This window comes from Musa acuminata, chromosome BXJ1-11, assembly GCF_036884655.1.
Source record: "Musa acuminata AAA Group cultivar baxijiao chromosome BXJ1-11, Cavendish_Baxijiao_AAA, whole genome shotgun sequence".
Lineage (NCBI taxonomy): Eukaryota > Viridiplantae > Streptophyta > Magnoliopsida > Zingiberales > Musaceae > Musa > Musa acuminata.
Genome location: NC_088337.1, coordinates 2,788,094 through 2,803,915, shown reverse-complemented (window position 1 = coordinate 2,803,915; position 15,822 = coordinate 2,788,094). Strand labels below are relative to the sequence as shown.

Here is a 15,822-nt window from a genome sequence, read left to right as displayed (position 1 = left end):
AAAGCAAATTGCGAGTGGGACGCGGTCCCCCACCGCACTTAACACGCCACGTTGCTCTAATCATGACTCACGTGCCCCTTAGCCTTTCTCGGTCAAACACCATTCGCTTCACGACACGTGGTCCGCGCAACTACTCTCAACTCCCCCCCCCCCCCTGAAGCCAGAGGAGCGGCTCGGCTACAACGAACCGCAAGAAAACCCGGCTCCGCTGCGCTATCTCGTACACGAAACACAGGTTTTGCAGCTCGCATAAGTAGTCAAAGAAATCAAATTAAATTAATAAAAACATATTAATTTACTAAATTTTTTGTTCTTGTTGATAGTTAGTCCTGCAATTATGGTTGAAGCAAGTTAAACTATGGAACCAAATCATTATAGTCGAAAATATTAATTAGTCCAATTAATACAATTTATGCACTAAAAAAAGAAAATAAATTTGTTGGTGTTGATGAGAATATTTATTAATTTAATTAAATTCCTTTAGCATGGGACTGTCACTACTCTTTCGTTAGTTGGGAAGCCGTTGGCTCACCCGCACGGCGTCGTTGGCCGAGCCGCCGTTACAGAGAATATAGCTGGCTTTGATTTGGGGGTCTCTATAAATTGATCCCCTGCGTTCTCCCATTCCGCGAAGCGCAGGGGAATCGCACGCGGTGAGGAGGGTTGACGAAGGCGGCGAGGCAATCCGCGAAGATATTCCTCTGTTCCTTGTGTTCCACACCTGGGGTTTCTCTTCTTTTCGTGATCGCTTCCCGGATTTCGGTTTCCGTTACTGTGAGTCATTTCGATCTTTACGTTCTTGGCTATTAGCTCAAAAAATTAGGGCTAGGATTTTGTTGGTAGTTTAGGACGCTGAGATGCTAATCTTGAGCGCTTTGCTGCTCCAGATCTAAGATGTTTGCAGATGAATTGGTCGTAGAACATGATTAATTTTTATTTATTTTGTCTTTTTGTCTTTTGTTCAGATTCGAGATGTTTCGATTTATTTTACCTTTTGTTTGCCAAAAAAGTACTTTTGTCTATTTTGTTTTCTTCAAAGACCAAATTTTATCATCTCGAGCGAGTGGATGCCGCGCTTAATTTGCTATGGACGTACGTCGAGTGTATTCTATCAAGAAAAATCGTAATTTTTTAGAGGAAAATTACCACGTATCTTGAACATAGATTTACTTTTACGATTTTTAGATTTTGATTTGTGTTTATTAGATTTGACGTAAAAACATGATGTGTTTAGAAATGTCTAGGCATTGATTAGATTACTATTTCTGTTATTTTCTGTTATTCATTCGTTCATCAATGGTTAAAGTAAAGGGTAAATCTGTTGACCTTCAGTGGAGATGCACACGAATTTGTGAAAATTGACAACGTTGGTAAAATCATTGTCATTTCTGGGTTGCAGTGACCTTGATCCAAGGAAGCAGACGTGAACCGAAGCATCAATTAGCTGAGCAATGGAGGTATATGGCAAATCCATGATTGCCGAGACGAGCAATGTGATTTATTTGTCCAGTATTCTTAACAAGGAAGGGTTGATTCCTAGTCACAAATGTGACAAGAGGTGCCAAAACGAACAAGTGTTTGGAAATATGTACCGCTGCAAACTAACAGGACTGACACACATCTGTGATAAAAATTGTGACCAGAGAATTTTGTATGATAACCATAGTTCTCTTTGCAGAGTGAGTGGACAGGTTTTTCCTCTTTCGCTAGCAGAAGAGCAGGCGGTGAGAGGTTTGCGGAGGAAGCTTGAAGTGACCAACACTGATGGCTGTGCTTTTAAGCGCAGGCGAGATGCCCAGCTGCATCCTTCTCCTTTTGAGAGGGCTTTTTCTGCAGTCTCTCCAATATGCAATCCAATTGGAGATGGCATGGATATGAGTTAGAGCTTATTAGTTCCGACCATTTCGTTTCTCCCTTTGTTTCTTCTCTTGCCAACTTTCATTTGGATAGAGTCCAGAACTTCTGTTCTATTATGGGACCTGGAGAAATTCTGTTTATGTTATGGGTATGTAGGGAGTCTGTAGTAACTTCTAATTGGTACTGTTCTGCTGTAACTGTTTAATTTGAACTTTGTCTTGGAAACCAACTATGGAGGTCTACTTCTGAGAGGGATATCATATTTGCTAATTCCAGACTTCTTCATAGATGCATCACAGACCAAGTCCTTTTAGATTCACTGCACTCTTAATTTTTTTAACTAATCCTCTCCTATTAATTGGTTTAGAATGTCATTTGTGGTTTATTTAAATGCTTTCTCACTTGCTAATTAAGGTATTATTATATGATGAGTTTAACATTTCTATATTGTTTTATGAAATCTGATCGATTAATTCTGTTTTGCTTGTAGGTCAGTATGACAACTTAAAGAGGGCCATGTTAATTTCTTGTAATAATTAATAGTACATTTATCTTTGATTTGTTGGTACTTGTACTTTTCTTATTCATTAACTTAATTCTTTGTTAACTTGACTGCAGGTTTTGTGCTATTATTGCTTTATCTGTTAATAAATTGACTTATCTTCTAACCATTTGCAGGTGGCAGTTTAGTTCTATACTTTTGAATTGTTATTTTGATTTTCATGTATGCATGTCTGAACATCTATGTTGTTTTGCAGGTCATTCAGGCACTGAGAGATCAGTATATGAAAATTGTTTTTCGCTGAATTGATTTTGATTTTAGTGCATGAAGATTCTTGAACCCTAATCTTGTATCTCCAATTTGCAGGTGCAAAATGATGGCTGCAGTCCAACAGTTTTAATCATAAGATGTGAGAAGTTGATGATTACTTATCAAAGGCTGGCAGTGAGGTGCACTGGCTCCTGATATCCTGTCAGTAGTGAGGGGATGTCCTTTGAAGATACTGCTGATCTAGCCAGTTAACCTTGCAGCTACTGTATTTGATATCCTATCAGTAGTGAGGAGATGCCGTTTAAAGGTATCTTGCTATTTCAACATCAACCTGGCTCTCCAATTCATCTGGATACCCAAATGTCTTAAATCATGGGGCATTGATATTGAAACTTTCTTGAAAGAATTGAAAAGCATAAAGCTTGTTTCTACAAGCTAAGTCGGTCATTTTCATGATCTCAAGGCGCAGTCTGCCATATGATAGAATATAGTTTGTATATTCCTTTTGTATACGTCAGTGATATTCCTCATTTTTGTAGGCAAACATATCCAACGTTTTTTTCATGATATTATTTTATAATTGATTGGAGCAGTTTGTTTCTGCTTTTCTGTTTTTGTGGTATGTTTCTTCAATGAATTTTCTCTTTTGTTTAGTAACTGCATTAAGTTGGTATTTGTTGTTCCTAGCATCTAATGACTCTTTTAAGTTGTTCGGTCATGCAAAATACTTGAGTTTGTGAATGCGTTAAGCCCTCGGCGTGTGAACAAGGTATTTAGGTGCTTCTACTCTCTAGACAATAAGAATAATTTTTGGTTCATTGCTTGCTATCATTTATATTACAAGAATTTATCAGAATATTGTTGAGATTATTAAATATTTCAAGAAAGAATGGTCACTCACAGATCTAGCAAAGAGTGCGTGCATATCATCAAGAAAATCAAATATATGTATCTTCAAATGGTACACTTCACATGACTAGAGCTTGCTAAGCACCACCAAATCTTTTCTCGTAGTCTCAATTTTACTGGTTTGTTCATGTCCTCATGTTTTTGTTTCCTAAAATCTGTTTGGGAGAGCATTCACGTCTTGTTGTTTCTTATGATGATGTTTGATTCAAGGACTTGCTCTATAATTTCTAGAATTCTGTCCATGTGATTACTGTCAACTTCATAGTCACAAATATCAGCTGCATTTCTGACCTGCTCATCTGCATGTTCAAGTTGTGGCCTGAATTTGTTTTATGTTGCGGAAGATCTTACATTGTTTTATTCCCAATTAATGTTTGTCACATGAGCCTAAATCTCTAGTGAGTTGGTGTATGTTGAACATGTATCTTAGAGTTCATGCCTGTCAGAAAGCCAGTCATTGATTTTTCTGTTTCCCCTAAAATTGGGGTATTTCTTGGGATACTGATGCATGATGATCCAAAGGATTCCAAACAGCTTGAAGAGATCTCCCAGACACTCCTCTTGGTGCAGTAATCAGGTAATCGTCAGCTTTCAACCAAACATGGAAATAGGAAACCAGTGTCCAGTGAAGTGAGAAATATGGATTGCATTCACCTTAACATTATTATATTGTTAGATCTTTCTTAGTGTATTTCTGAGATATTTGCTAGATTATCTGATAAAGATCTTCGTCCTAATAGTGTGATCATGAGTATTGGCTTATACCAAAACCACTGATCATAAATGTGATCATGCCCAAATCCCAACTCTACAAGAGCATAAACGGCTCAATTGCGTTAAGGAAATCAAGAAAAGAAAGCATGACTTCATATTAAGAGCACATAAAATCCAAACAAAGCAAGTGGTAAGAAAGCCCGAGAAACATTTCAGTGCTGAACTCGTGCCATTACACAGCAATATCTCGCCCGTTTGCAAGGGGAACAAAGAACTTGGACTGCATCGACTCCAGGTCGGCGTCTACTCGGCTGTAGTTGGCGGAGGCAGCGGCGGCGGAGGTGGCGGTGGGAATGGGCGAGGTCGGAATGGTGGCAACGAGGGTGAGACGTGGTAGTGACCCGTAGGTGGTGGAGGTGCTAATGGCTTACGCTTTGTACTCGCAGCTACCGGCAGATCTGGCGGTGCGAGCAGCTGACGGTGGTAGTCCTTCACCGGAAGAAAAGTGCCTGCTCGAGCACAATAAACAGGGCTTGCACACGCTCCCAAGATGCAGATTACACAGAGGAGCAGCAAACCAACAGATTCCGCCATCCGAGCCTCAACCCTTGGCATGCTCATGTTGTTGTGGCCTCTGCGAGATCTGTGGACACTGGTTATAATCAAGCAAAGGTCTCTTGGAGTCAAGAGCAGGAGACGCCCAAGTAGTCAAAAACCGTCGGCTGGTTTTGGTCTCATATCTGCCACGCAATTCTTGTATGCCTGAGATCCAATTGTTATATCAATGCTTCATACTTCCACGAATCGCATGTAAAGCTGTTGAGGTGTTTTGTTCGTTTCCTTACGTCTTCTCATGTTTTACTCTGCCTTCATTTGCAGGGTAGCGTATTTAACCCTTTTCTCTTTTTTTTTTGTAAGCATTCGGGATGGTAAAGCCCACAAAGTAATAATCTTTGTTGGCTTTGAACAAAGGGAAAAAGGTAATACAGGGAATAAAAAGTAAGTATTTATATTAATCAATATTTTTTTTTAAAAAAAAAAATCTAATCATCCTATCAATCAATCACTCATCTGTTAATCTTAATCTAAATCATTATCCTTTATAATATCTAATCATTACTATTTGATTAATTTTATCATGCCTCCTTAATTCAAAATAGTTATAAATTTAAGTTTTTTAGAAAAATAAAATTATTCTTTTGTCAAATCTTTTTATAAAGATGTCGATAAGATGATCTTTGGTACTACAGTCATCCATTTGATTTTTTCTTTTATCAAATAGTTCATAAATAAAATGATATCAAATTTTAATATATTTTGTGTGTTTATTCTTTGTCATTACAATAGTAAATTTGTTATCGTAATAGATTTTAGTTAGTCTATCTTATTTTTCTTGAAAATTTATTAAAATTTATCGAAGTCAAATTGTTTGACATGTTATAGCTTGTGGTCGTAACATACCTCGTCTTAAAGCTCGATAGAGCAACACATTATTATTTTTTTGTTATATATGAAATCACTCCTAAACTAAAGCCAAGCACAAATCCTGAAATGTTTAATCTATCATCTATACAATCAGTCAAATCACTATCAGTATAAGAATATAACTTAAATTCTTTTGCCTATTAATAACGGTTATCATAATTGAGAGTTTGTTTGATGTATCAAAGAATTCTTTTAGCTACTATAAAGTGATGTTTGCTAGTACTGAATTTGGATAATAAATTAATAGCAAACATAATATGATAAATGAATCCTTCAATTAAACTTTTATATTATTTTTTATTTATTTTTTCAACTTCATCATCTAGCATAAGCTGTTTTCATTGGAGTATTCACTAGTTTATAAGTTGTCATATAAAACCTTTTTAACAATACCTCCTTCGGCTTGCCAATATAAAACCTTTTTAACAATGCTTCATTAGAACATTAAATAATAATAAATTAAAGTGATAATATATATTTTTTATGTCATTTAGAAAGAATTTTATCAAATCTATAAGAGCATCATCATCTTGAGTGTGAAAAACAACAGTGATTTCGATCTATAAGGAGAAATAGATTCTCATCCTTCTTTTTTTTCTTAAGACCGCTTAGATTGATGAATTAGAGACAAAGAATGATAAAAGAGGATATATTAGAGATAAGGATGAGATAAGAACCCTAATCTCTCAATGACTATCACGTATTTACATCTTGTTTCTATCGTCTCGTGATATCATCACACAGTTTAGTCCATAATAGATTATGTCTATATATAGATGAGAGTAGAATATTTATGATAAATAAGTATGAGAGTTTCTCTTATTAAGATCATCTTCATAGGAATTCTATCATAATTTAACTTTTTATTCTATTGACTATAACTTTTAACAGAATTAAATTAAATCTATAACATATTTTATCAATTAAATAAGATCATATAATTTACTCAGAAGGTGAAAGCAGTCATGCTCTTTGATCTGCATGTTAGCAGGCAGTCATGCATGCACTGAAGGAATCCGAAAGAAACCAAGTTATATTTCTGCCGTGTTTGAAAGCAGAAGTTTATGATCCATGCCAATGAGAATCATGTTCTGAGCTGTGATTCATCGACTCTTTATCTCCACGAACATCCACTATTGGAAGAACCTTTAATCAAGAGGGGAATTGAGAGGGTGGGAGAGGGGATACTTTTCATTTTGATCATTGCAGTTCTCGTAGCAAGTTTATAGTGTTACCACTAATGAATGTACCATAATGCGAAATGGATACAGTGTTACTACAACAGAATCACAAAGCTTATTTCTCAACGTTCTAAAATGGTCTCCAAGAAAAGGAAAATGAAAACTCTAATCGATCTTCACAAAAGTTCATCACTCAATGCCATTAGATATCTTACGTACTCATCGACATAATCGAGCTCCACAAGCATCCTCAGTGTTTCTCTCAGATGTTCTCCTCTCTGCTTCACATGAACCATCTCCTCCTTCACCTTCATCCATTCTTTTCTCACCTTGACAAGGTTCTGATAAGTAGATGAGATTTCCCTAACTGTTGAGGAAATCTCTCTACTCTGTTGAGGGAAATCCTCTAACCCGTTGAGGAAACTTCTCCTTCTAACCTGTATATAAAGACGGAGGATATGTCAATAAAATTCAACTTCTTCTTCTACAACTCATTTATCTCTTTATTTTAACATGGTATCAGAGCAGCTCCTCTTGGCGACAGCAACATCGCCATGTGTTAGCCAAGCGGCCACAGTAGCACGCTGCCTCAAGCGGAGTCATTGAAGAAACACGCTGCCTCAAGCGGAGTCATTGAAGAAGCACCAAGACACGGATTCAGAGCCAGTGCTAACCGGTCTTGCCTTTCTTCGCCGGCCTTGCTCCCTCTCCTATTTGCTGCACCTTCCTCTTCCTTCTTCTTCGCCAGAAGGACAACGTGGTCCTTCAGCCCCACGTTGAGCAGCACCAGAGAAGACATCAGCCGCCTCCTGCACTTCTCCGGCCAGTAGCAGTCGCAACTGCTGCATCTTCCTCTATCGCAGCAGCCGCCTCCTGCACTTCTCCGGCCAGTAGCTGTCGCAACTGCTGCATCTTCCTCTACCACAGCAGCTTTCGTTGCCGTTTCCCTCTACACAACGGCGCCTCCTCAACGGCGGTGTCTTCCTCCTCCATAGCGACAACGGCGAACGACGGTGTCTTTCTCGCGTCTTCCTCCTTGCCGCAACCGCTGCATCTTCCTTCCTCTATCGCAGCAGCTTTCATTGCCGCTTTTCTCTATACACCTAATTGCTACAGATTTCTCTCACTGCAGTTTCTTTGAGTACTGCTGCAGATTTTTGCGGTCATTTTCCGGCGAACTGCAGCCTCTACAATCTGCTGCAGCAAGCAGCAATCCACAGCAAGCAATCTATAGCAGCAGCCCCCTCCCTCATTCTCCACCTTGTGTGACCTGAGTATCACACAAGGTTCGCTGCCTTCTTCTACAAAAAAAAAAAAAAAAAAAAGAAGGAAAATGTCTTCGTTCACTTCTTCTGATGTTTCAGTTCCTGTAGGGACTCCCACTTCTTGTTCTTCTACAGGGCTTATCTCCATCAATGCCGCCACGCTAATCCCCTTTAAGTTATCAAAGGGTGGCAACTATGCGTCCTGGCGAGCTCAATTCTCTAATCTTTTATTTGGATATGATTTGTTAGGTTACGTTGATGGTTCTTTCAGTTGTCCTCCGGCCATGCTCAACATCTCCGGTGATCCTAATCCAGTACCCAATCCAGCTCACAAACTATGGCTACGTCAAGATCGTCTCATTCTCCAAGCCATTCAAGCTTCAGTTGCTGGATCCGTTGCTCCCTTGATATCTTCATGTGTGACAGCTGCCGATGCATGGTCTAAACTGCAAACCACCCTGGCAAATCATTCGCGTACTCGCAAGCTCAGTCTTCTATCCAAGCTTATGGAGACAAAACAAGAGGGAAGTACTATCTCTGATTATTTACAACTTATCAAGGTTATCATCGATGACTTGGCCTTGATAGGTCATTCCCTATGTGATGAAGAGGTTGTCATTCATACCCTCAATGGTCTCGACACCGACTACAAAGAATTGGCTGCTGCAATTCGGGCACGCGACTCGCCAATCTCTTTTGAAGATCTCTATGATAAGTTGACTGACTACGAGATGTCTTTGAAGCGTGCGGACAAACTGCCTGGATCAACTGTCACAGCTCAAGTCAGTCACAAGTCTAAACGGAAGAACGCTCGGTACTCACCGAACATCACCCAAGGTTTGGCTACTACGCCTCTTGATTCTGTGAGTTCCATGCAACACCCCTCCTATCCTCCTAGTCATCCCTTCTCGCAAAGTGGCGACTCCAGCCATCATCCGTCTTGGCGTCCTGCCCTACCGAGCCATCAGAGACGGGTCGTTTGCCAACTGTGTGACAAAGTCGGCCATTCCGCTAAAGTTTGCCGGTCTCGTCTCCGCCTCCCTACTCCGTCACACTGGCCACAGGCAAATCTCCTAACTACTCCGACACCTAGCCATTCCAATTGGATTGTCGACTCTGGTGCCTCTCATCACATCACCGCTGATCTTCAGAATTTGTCTCTTCACAATCCCTATGGCGGCAATGAAGATATCATCATCGGTGATGGTAAAGGACTTTCTATAACTCATACTGGTTCCACAACGCTTAATTCTGACTCTAATACATTTACTCTCGATGATGTTTTATGCGCCCCTCATATTACACGCAACCTCATTTCTGTTTATCAATTTTGCAAACATAACAATACTTCCATTGAATTCTTTCCTGATTCATTTCTTGTTAAGGATTTGAGCACGGGGGCATCATTGGTCCAAGGCCCGAATAAAGACAACATTTATGAATGGCCGTCAGCCTCTCGAATGACCCAGCCCACTGTTCATTCTTCTGTTGCGGCTCCAGTTGATGTGTGGCATCGTCGGCTTGGCCATCCCTCACCCTTTATTCAGCAGAAATTATTATCTTGTCACTCTCTTCCTTTTTTTAAGTCCCCTAATTCTATGATGCATTGTGATGCTTGTCTTAGTAATAAGAGTCATCGGCAGCCTTTTGGTTCATCTTCAATTTCCTCCTCTAAACCTTTTGAAATTATATATACTGATGTTTGGGGTCCTGCTCCAATCTTATCTTTTGATAAGTTTCGATTTTATGTTATTTTTGTAGATCACTTCTCCAAGTACACATGGATATATCCTCTTTCTCATAAATCTGATGTTTCTCGCGTTTTTTCCACTTTCCAGAAGTTGGTCGAAAACTATTTTCAGTCTACCATTAAAACAGTCTACTCTGATGGTGGCGGTGAATATCAAGCCCTGGCGTCTCATCTCTCAGCTTGTGGCATTCAACACCTCAAGTCTCCTCCACATACTCCTCAACTAGTTGGTTCTGCCGAACGCAAACATCGGCATATAGTAGAAACTGGACTCACACTTTTACATCAGGCTTCCATGCCTTCAACTTTCTGGACAGCAGCCTTTCAAACTGCTGTCTACCTAATTAATCGGATGCCTACACCAGTTCTACAACACCAGTCCCCCTTTGACACACTGTTCCACAAACCCCCTAACCTTCGTAAACTCCGCGTGTTCGGTTGTTTATGTTATCCTTGGTTACGTCCCTATGCCTCTCATAAGTTAACATCCCGATCTTCTCCTTGCGTCTTTATTGGTTACTCACTTGACCATAATGCTTTCCGCTGCTATAATCTCCACACTCACAAAATCTTTGTATCACGTCACGTTATCTTTGTTGAGTCTAACTTTCCTTTCCAAACCCTTCCATATCCTGCCATACGGACCACTTCACTATCTCACTGGAGTATACCTTCGGATCAATCGGACGAGCCTCCCATGTCTTCGTCTACTTCCTCCCCTCCTGATCCGCACTATATCACTCCAGTTCAACACTTGCCCGTTTCCTCTGTTCCTACTCCACTCCACTCTTCTCCAATTGATGGGGCAATATGTTCCGAAACACAACCATCCTCTTTACCTCCTTCTCGCCCAAGTGCCCCTGACGTGTCTCCACTTGACCCGGCTTGTGCCACTGATCCTCACCCAACATTACCTCCTAATCCTGTCATCTCCAATCATCCTATGACCACTCGCTCTAAGCATGGTATTTTTAAACCTCGTCAAGTACTTAACCTACAAGCTGTCATGAATTCCTCATCCCCCAACATTGAACCCACCACCTTCACTCAAGCCCAAAAATCTCTGCATTGGCGTATTGCCATGAGCGAGGAATATAATGCCCTCCTCCATAATTCAACATGGGATCTAATTCCTTTTCATCCTTCACAAAACATCATCGGGTGTAAGTGGGTCTTTAGAATTAAGCGGAACCCAGATGGCTCAGTTGCTCGATATAAGGCACGCCTGGTCGCCAAAGGGTTCCATCAACGACCTGGAGTTGATTTCACTGAGACGTTTAGTCCTGTTGTTAAACCCACTACAATCCGGCTTATCTTGAGTCTGGCTACCACTAAAGGCTGGCAATTACGACAATTGGATGTTAATAATGTCTTTCTACATGGATCTCTATCTAAAGATGTTTTTATGCAACAACCCCCCGGTTTTACTCATCCTCAGTATCCACAGCATGTTTGCAAACTTCGAAAAGCCATTTATGGACTTCGTCAGGCTCCGAGAGCTTGGTACACTCAACTTAGCTCATTTTTGACTTCTGTCGGCTTTCTTAACTCCAAATCTGACACTTCGTTGTTTCTGCGACATCATCATGGAAACACAGTGTATATTCTGGTATATGTGGATGATATTATTGTCACAGGCAACAATCCCGCCAGCATCCAAGCGTTCGTCAAACAGCTGGCAGCTCGATTCTCGCTTAAGGATCTCGGACCCTTGAGCTACTTTTTGGGCGTCGAAGCTACCTTCACATCTTCCGGTCTCCTTTTATCACAACGCAAGTACATTCAAGATTTGTTATTAAAGACAAACATGCAGGATGCAAATGCAGTTACAACCCCCATCTCTACTAGCGGTTCTCTCAAATTATCAGATGGAAGTCCTGCTACGGAACCCACTCAATACCGCCAAGTTGTTGGCTCTTTACAATACTTAGCTCTCACGCGTCCAGACATCTCATTTGCTGTGAACAAATTATCACAGTTTATGCAGCAACCATCTACTCTACACTGGTCTGCGGTTAAGAGACTTCTACGATATCTTAAAGGGACTCTAAATCATGGACTCTTTTTTCGTAAACACTCTCCACTTCGTCTTCATGCATTTGCCGATGCTGATTGGGCGGGCAACCTTGATGATAGAACATCCACATCGGGGTATATTATCTTCCTTGGTGCTCATCCAATCAGTTGGAGTTCTAAGAAGCAAAAGACAGTCGCCCGGTCTACAACTGAAGCTGAATACCGTGCCATTGCCGCTACCACTGCAGAACTCAATTGGATCACGAATCTTCTCCAGGAACTCAACATCGATTCCACTCCTACAATATATTGTGATAATATTGGAGCTACCTATCTATGCGCTAATCCGGTATTCCACTCCCGCATGAAACATATTGCTATTGACTTCCACTTTGTACGTGATCAAGTTGTCCGCCGTCAACTCCGTGTTTCTCATGTTCATACAGCTGATCAATTGGCCGACTCACTTACGAAGCCTATAGCTCGTAAGCTGTTTGCATTACATCAGTCCAAGATTGGCCTCACCATCTTGCGGGGGCATGATAAGTAGATGAGATTTCCCTAACTGTTGAGGAAATCTCTCTACTCTGTTGAGAGAAATCCTCTAACCCGTTGAGGAAACTTCTCCTTCTAACCTGTATATAAAGACGGAGGATATGTCAATAAAATTCAACTTCTTCTTCTACAACTCATTTATCTCTTTATTTTAACAGGTTCCTCTCCAGCACCCTCTTCTCTTCCATCATGTTCTTCCTCTCTACTCTCATTTGGTTGGAGGACCTCCCCGTGTCTCCTTTTGACGAACTGCCCCGTATGCTTCAAACTATGCTCCTTCACGTTGAACATGCATGCTCTTATGACTCATCTAACTATATCACAAAAGCTTCGACTGAGACAAACCTAACCATTGAATACATGAAACCAAAGTGTCTGATTACTTACCTCGGATTAGCATTGGTCTCCAATGCACTTCACCAAACTAAGAAGAAGGGAGTGAGCGTCTACATCTCTCCATCTGTTTAGGTAGAGGATTTAGCTTGGAGATGAAAACTAGAGGACAAATGGTAAGCACAGCAAATGGGTTAGAAAATGAGGACATAAGCCGCCCACAGATACGAATACAAAGATTGACGCGTTGCGTAGGAGTATCGTTGACTTTCCCTAAAAGTATGTTGATGTCTATTATACATAAACTGGATTATAACTTGTGCATTAGGTGGCACTTAATGAAACATTTGAGGCAGTACTTATCTTAGCTTGTTAATTCATAATCTAGCATGCATGAAATCTTCTTGTTTAAATGGTTTGATGATACTGCTAAGCTTTCTTGTCTTCCTGGCTGACTGGGTTAGCTGTTGACCAAAAGTTGGATCTTGGAGATGGGTGGGCAATGCCTCCTTCCACTTGCCAATATAATATTTAAGATCAGAAAAGAATACAGTCATTATTGCAAGAAGAACACTTAACTTGAAGCAATCTAATTAAAATATTTCTATGTTAAATAAAAATGTAACACAAATCAAAGTCTGCTTTATTGACATAATAATATATAGTTCTTTTACTTTGTAGATAGTTGCAGAGGTTTTGTTGTTGGCACAACAATGTGGTACAGTACAAATTAGCTTTGACAAAAGAAATGCGACAAATCTTATTACTAAAAGGGATTTAGATACACATTCATCAGATTAATTGATTGGGTATTATGACTCATATATTACTTCCATTAAAGAAGGTTTTACTTGAATTTAGGATGCCAAAAAAACCCTGTCATACAATTATGGATTTAGAGCAAAGCAATCACAAACATTAATAGCATATATAGAAAAGAATCATGTCTTTTACTCCTTGTTTTCTTGCCACCCTAAGCTGAGGAGACGTGCATGCCAAATACAAGCCCAGAGACTCTCAGCACACCATAAGTGACCAACATGGCCAACCAGCCTCCGATCAACAGTCTGAGTACAGAATTGGGCACATTAGCACCACCCAACACAGCTCCTGCCGCACCAAATCCAGCCAAGCCCAGGCTGCTCACCGCACACACCACCCCAACTCTGACCTCCCCTGACATGATGAACGCTCCTGCCAACAGAGGCAGCACCGCCCCCAGCGAGAACGCCAGCGCCGAGGCAGCCGCCGCCAGCAGTGGGTTTGGCAGGCTCCCCTCCTCCTCCTCCTCCTCCTCCTCCTTGACGCCCTCCTTCTCGCTCCCGCAGTCTCGGCGTCGCCTCTCCCGCTCCGCCACCTCGATGTCGTACTGCGCGTAGACGGAGACGAACTCGCCGATGGCCATGCTGCAGGCGCCCGCTACGAGGCCGGCCAGGCCGGACACCAGCATGGCCTTGGAGCTTTGGCCCACCGCGCCCACCCCCACCATCAAGGAGGCGACGGAAACGAGGCCGTCGTTGGCGCCGAGCACCACGGCCCGGAGCCACTGCGCTCGTGCCATGTAATCCACCGGATCGGCTTGCATCGATTCTAGCTCTTGAGGTCGGGGCGGGATGGCGATCTGGACGCACCCATCTCGCTTTAGATCTTTGGTAAGATCCCGCGGCTGGTTTTCATGAACGTGACAGCTGAGACGGGACGACATTAGTAGTGTCTGGGAAGGGACAGTGGAGATTGGAGGCGTGTGTTGGCCACGTTAGGAAGAGAACAGTGGAGATTGGAATGGATTGGGGGAGTGTGTTGGCCACGTTAGGAAGAGAACAGTGGCGATTTGAATGAGATTGGGGGAGTGTGTTGGCCATGTTAGGAAGAGAATAGCGGAAATTGGAATGGGATTGGGGGAGTGTGTTTGGCTATGTTAGGATAGTAATGATAATAAGAGGGGAGACGAATTAGCGTTATAGTAATTTTATATAATTTTAAGATTAGATCGATAAATTCATATCGAAAATATGTTTAATGAAAAGTGTGAGTAATGGTAGCGAGTGAAATAAATCAATAAGTAATAATAAAATAAAAACAAAAGAAGAGATGCAAATCGGTTTATAGTGATTCCGTCTTTCTGATCTATGTCTACTCTCAATTCCTCTTCCCTCGAGGTCATCGGTTTTTACTATCGATCTTCTTTCCAACGAACAAAGATCAACTATTCTTATTATAGCTTTTCTCCTTGAAAGAATCTTAACTCTTTTTTTTTTTTTTTAAGATCTCTCATCTCTTACAACTTAGTATTACTTCTAAACTCAAGAGAGAGGAAGAGACTCAAACACTTCTTAAAAAGAGAGTTTATAACATTTTTGTATTCAAGAATTCATGCTTCATCAAGCAAGCATGAGTAAGATATTTATAGACCCAAAAAGGCTTCAAGAATAGAATCAAAATTTTAAATCCCTAAATTTTAGGGTACTGACAATTCTATCGCCAGCAACGGACGGTACTACTATCGTAATGGACCATGAATCAAGGCTCTAGTAGTACTATCGTCGGCCTAGGCGATACTACTACCGAAATCATTGAAAAAGCATAAATAGTATTTTTTTTTTGTTGACTCAAGTGATACTACTGCTTAGGCCTAACGGTACTACCACCCAAGCCCACTTTAGGCCATCGATTTGACCTTCTAATAGGCCTAATTCGATTATGGTTCTAGCCCAATGGGTTCCTTATTAAGTTGATATAGTTTCGATCTAATACTAACTCAATTTGACCTAAAAAGATCTCAATCAAGACTTTAACAATCCAACCATAAATCTAGCACAATTATGAAGCTTTCACTATATTGTACGTCATTCCGGCATGTCATCCGATCTTTTGGTACTTCGTCCAAACCTTTGGCACATTATCCGATCTATCGGTATGTCGACTTTCTAACATCATCCAATCTTTTGACGCAATACTCAATCCTTCTAGTACGATACCCGAACT

General features: G+C 40.9%; 2 protein-coding genes across 5 annotated transcripts; one reads left to right on the top strand and one right to left on the bottom strand.

Moving 5' to 3' along the window:
• The first annotated feature begins 615 nt into the window (after positions 1-615).
• LOC135596867 (uncharacterized) lies at positions 616-3,230 on the top strand. 4 transcript variants are annotated; one of them, XM_065089093.1, is made up of 4 exons: positions 616-774; positions 1,400-2,386; positions 2,476-2,535; positions 2,726-3,230. In XM_065089093.1, exon 2 carries the CDS (start codon positions 1,452-1,454, stop codon positions 1,881-1,883), a length of 432 nt encoding a protein of 143 aa, XP_064945165.1. In that variant the 5' UTR covers positions 616-774; positions 1,400-1,451; the 3' UTR covers positions 1,884-2,386; positions 2,476-2,535; positions 2,726-3,230. The 4 variants fall into 4 exon arrangements, with proteins under 4 accessions (XP_064945165.1, XP_064945164.1, XP_064945163.1 ...); XM_065089092.1 differs by having other exon boundaries at positions 2,616-3,230; XM_065089091.1 differs by having other exon boundaries at positions 1,400-2,535.
• Positions 3,231-13,810: 10,580 nt separating this feature from the next.
• On the bottom strand, positions 13,811-14,483 carry LOC103970864 (vacuolar iron transporter homolog 2-like). The gene has a single exon (XM_009384786.3). It carries the CDS (start codon positions 14,420-14,422, stop codon positions 13,811-13,813), a length of 612 nt encoding a protein of 203 aa, XP_009383061.2. The 5' UTR covers positions 14,423-14,483.
• Between the last annotated feature and the right edge of the window lie 1,339 nt (positions 14,484-15,822).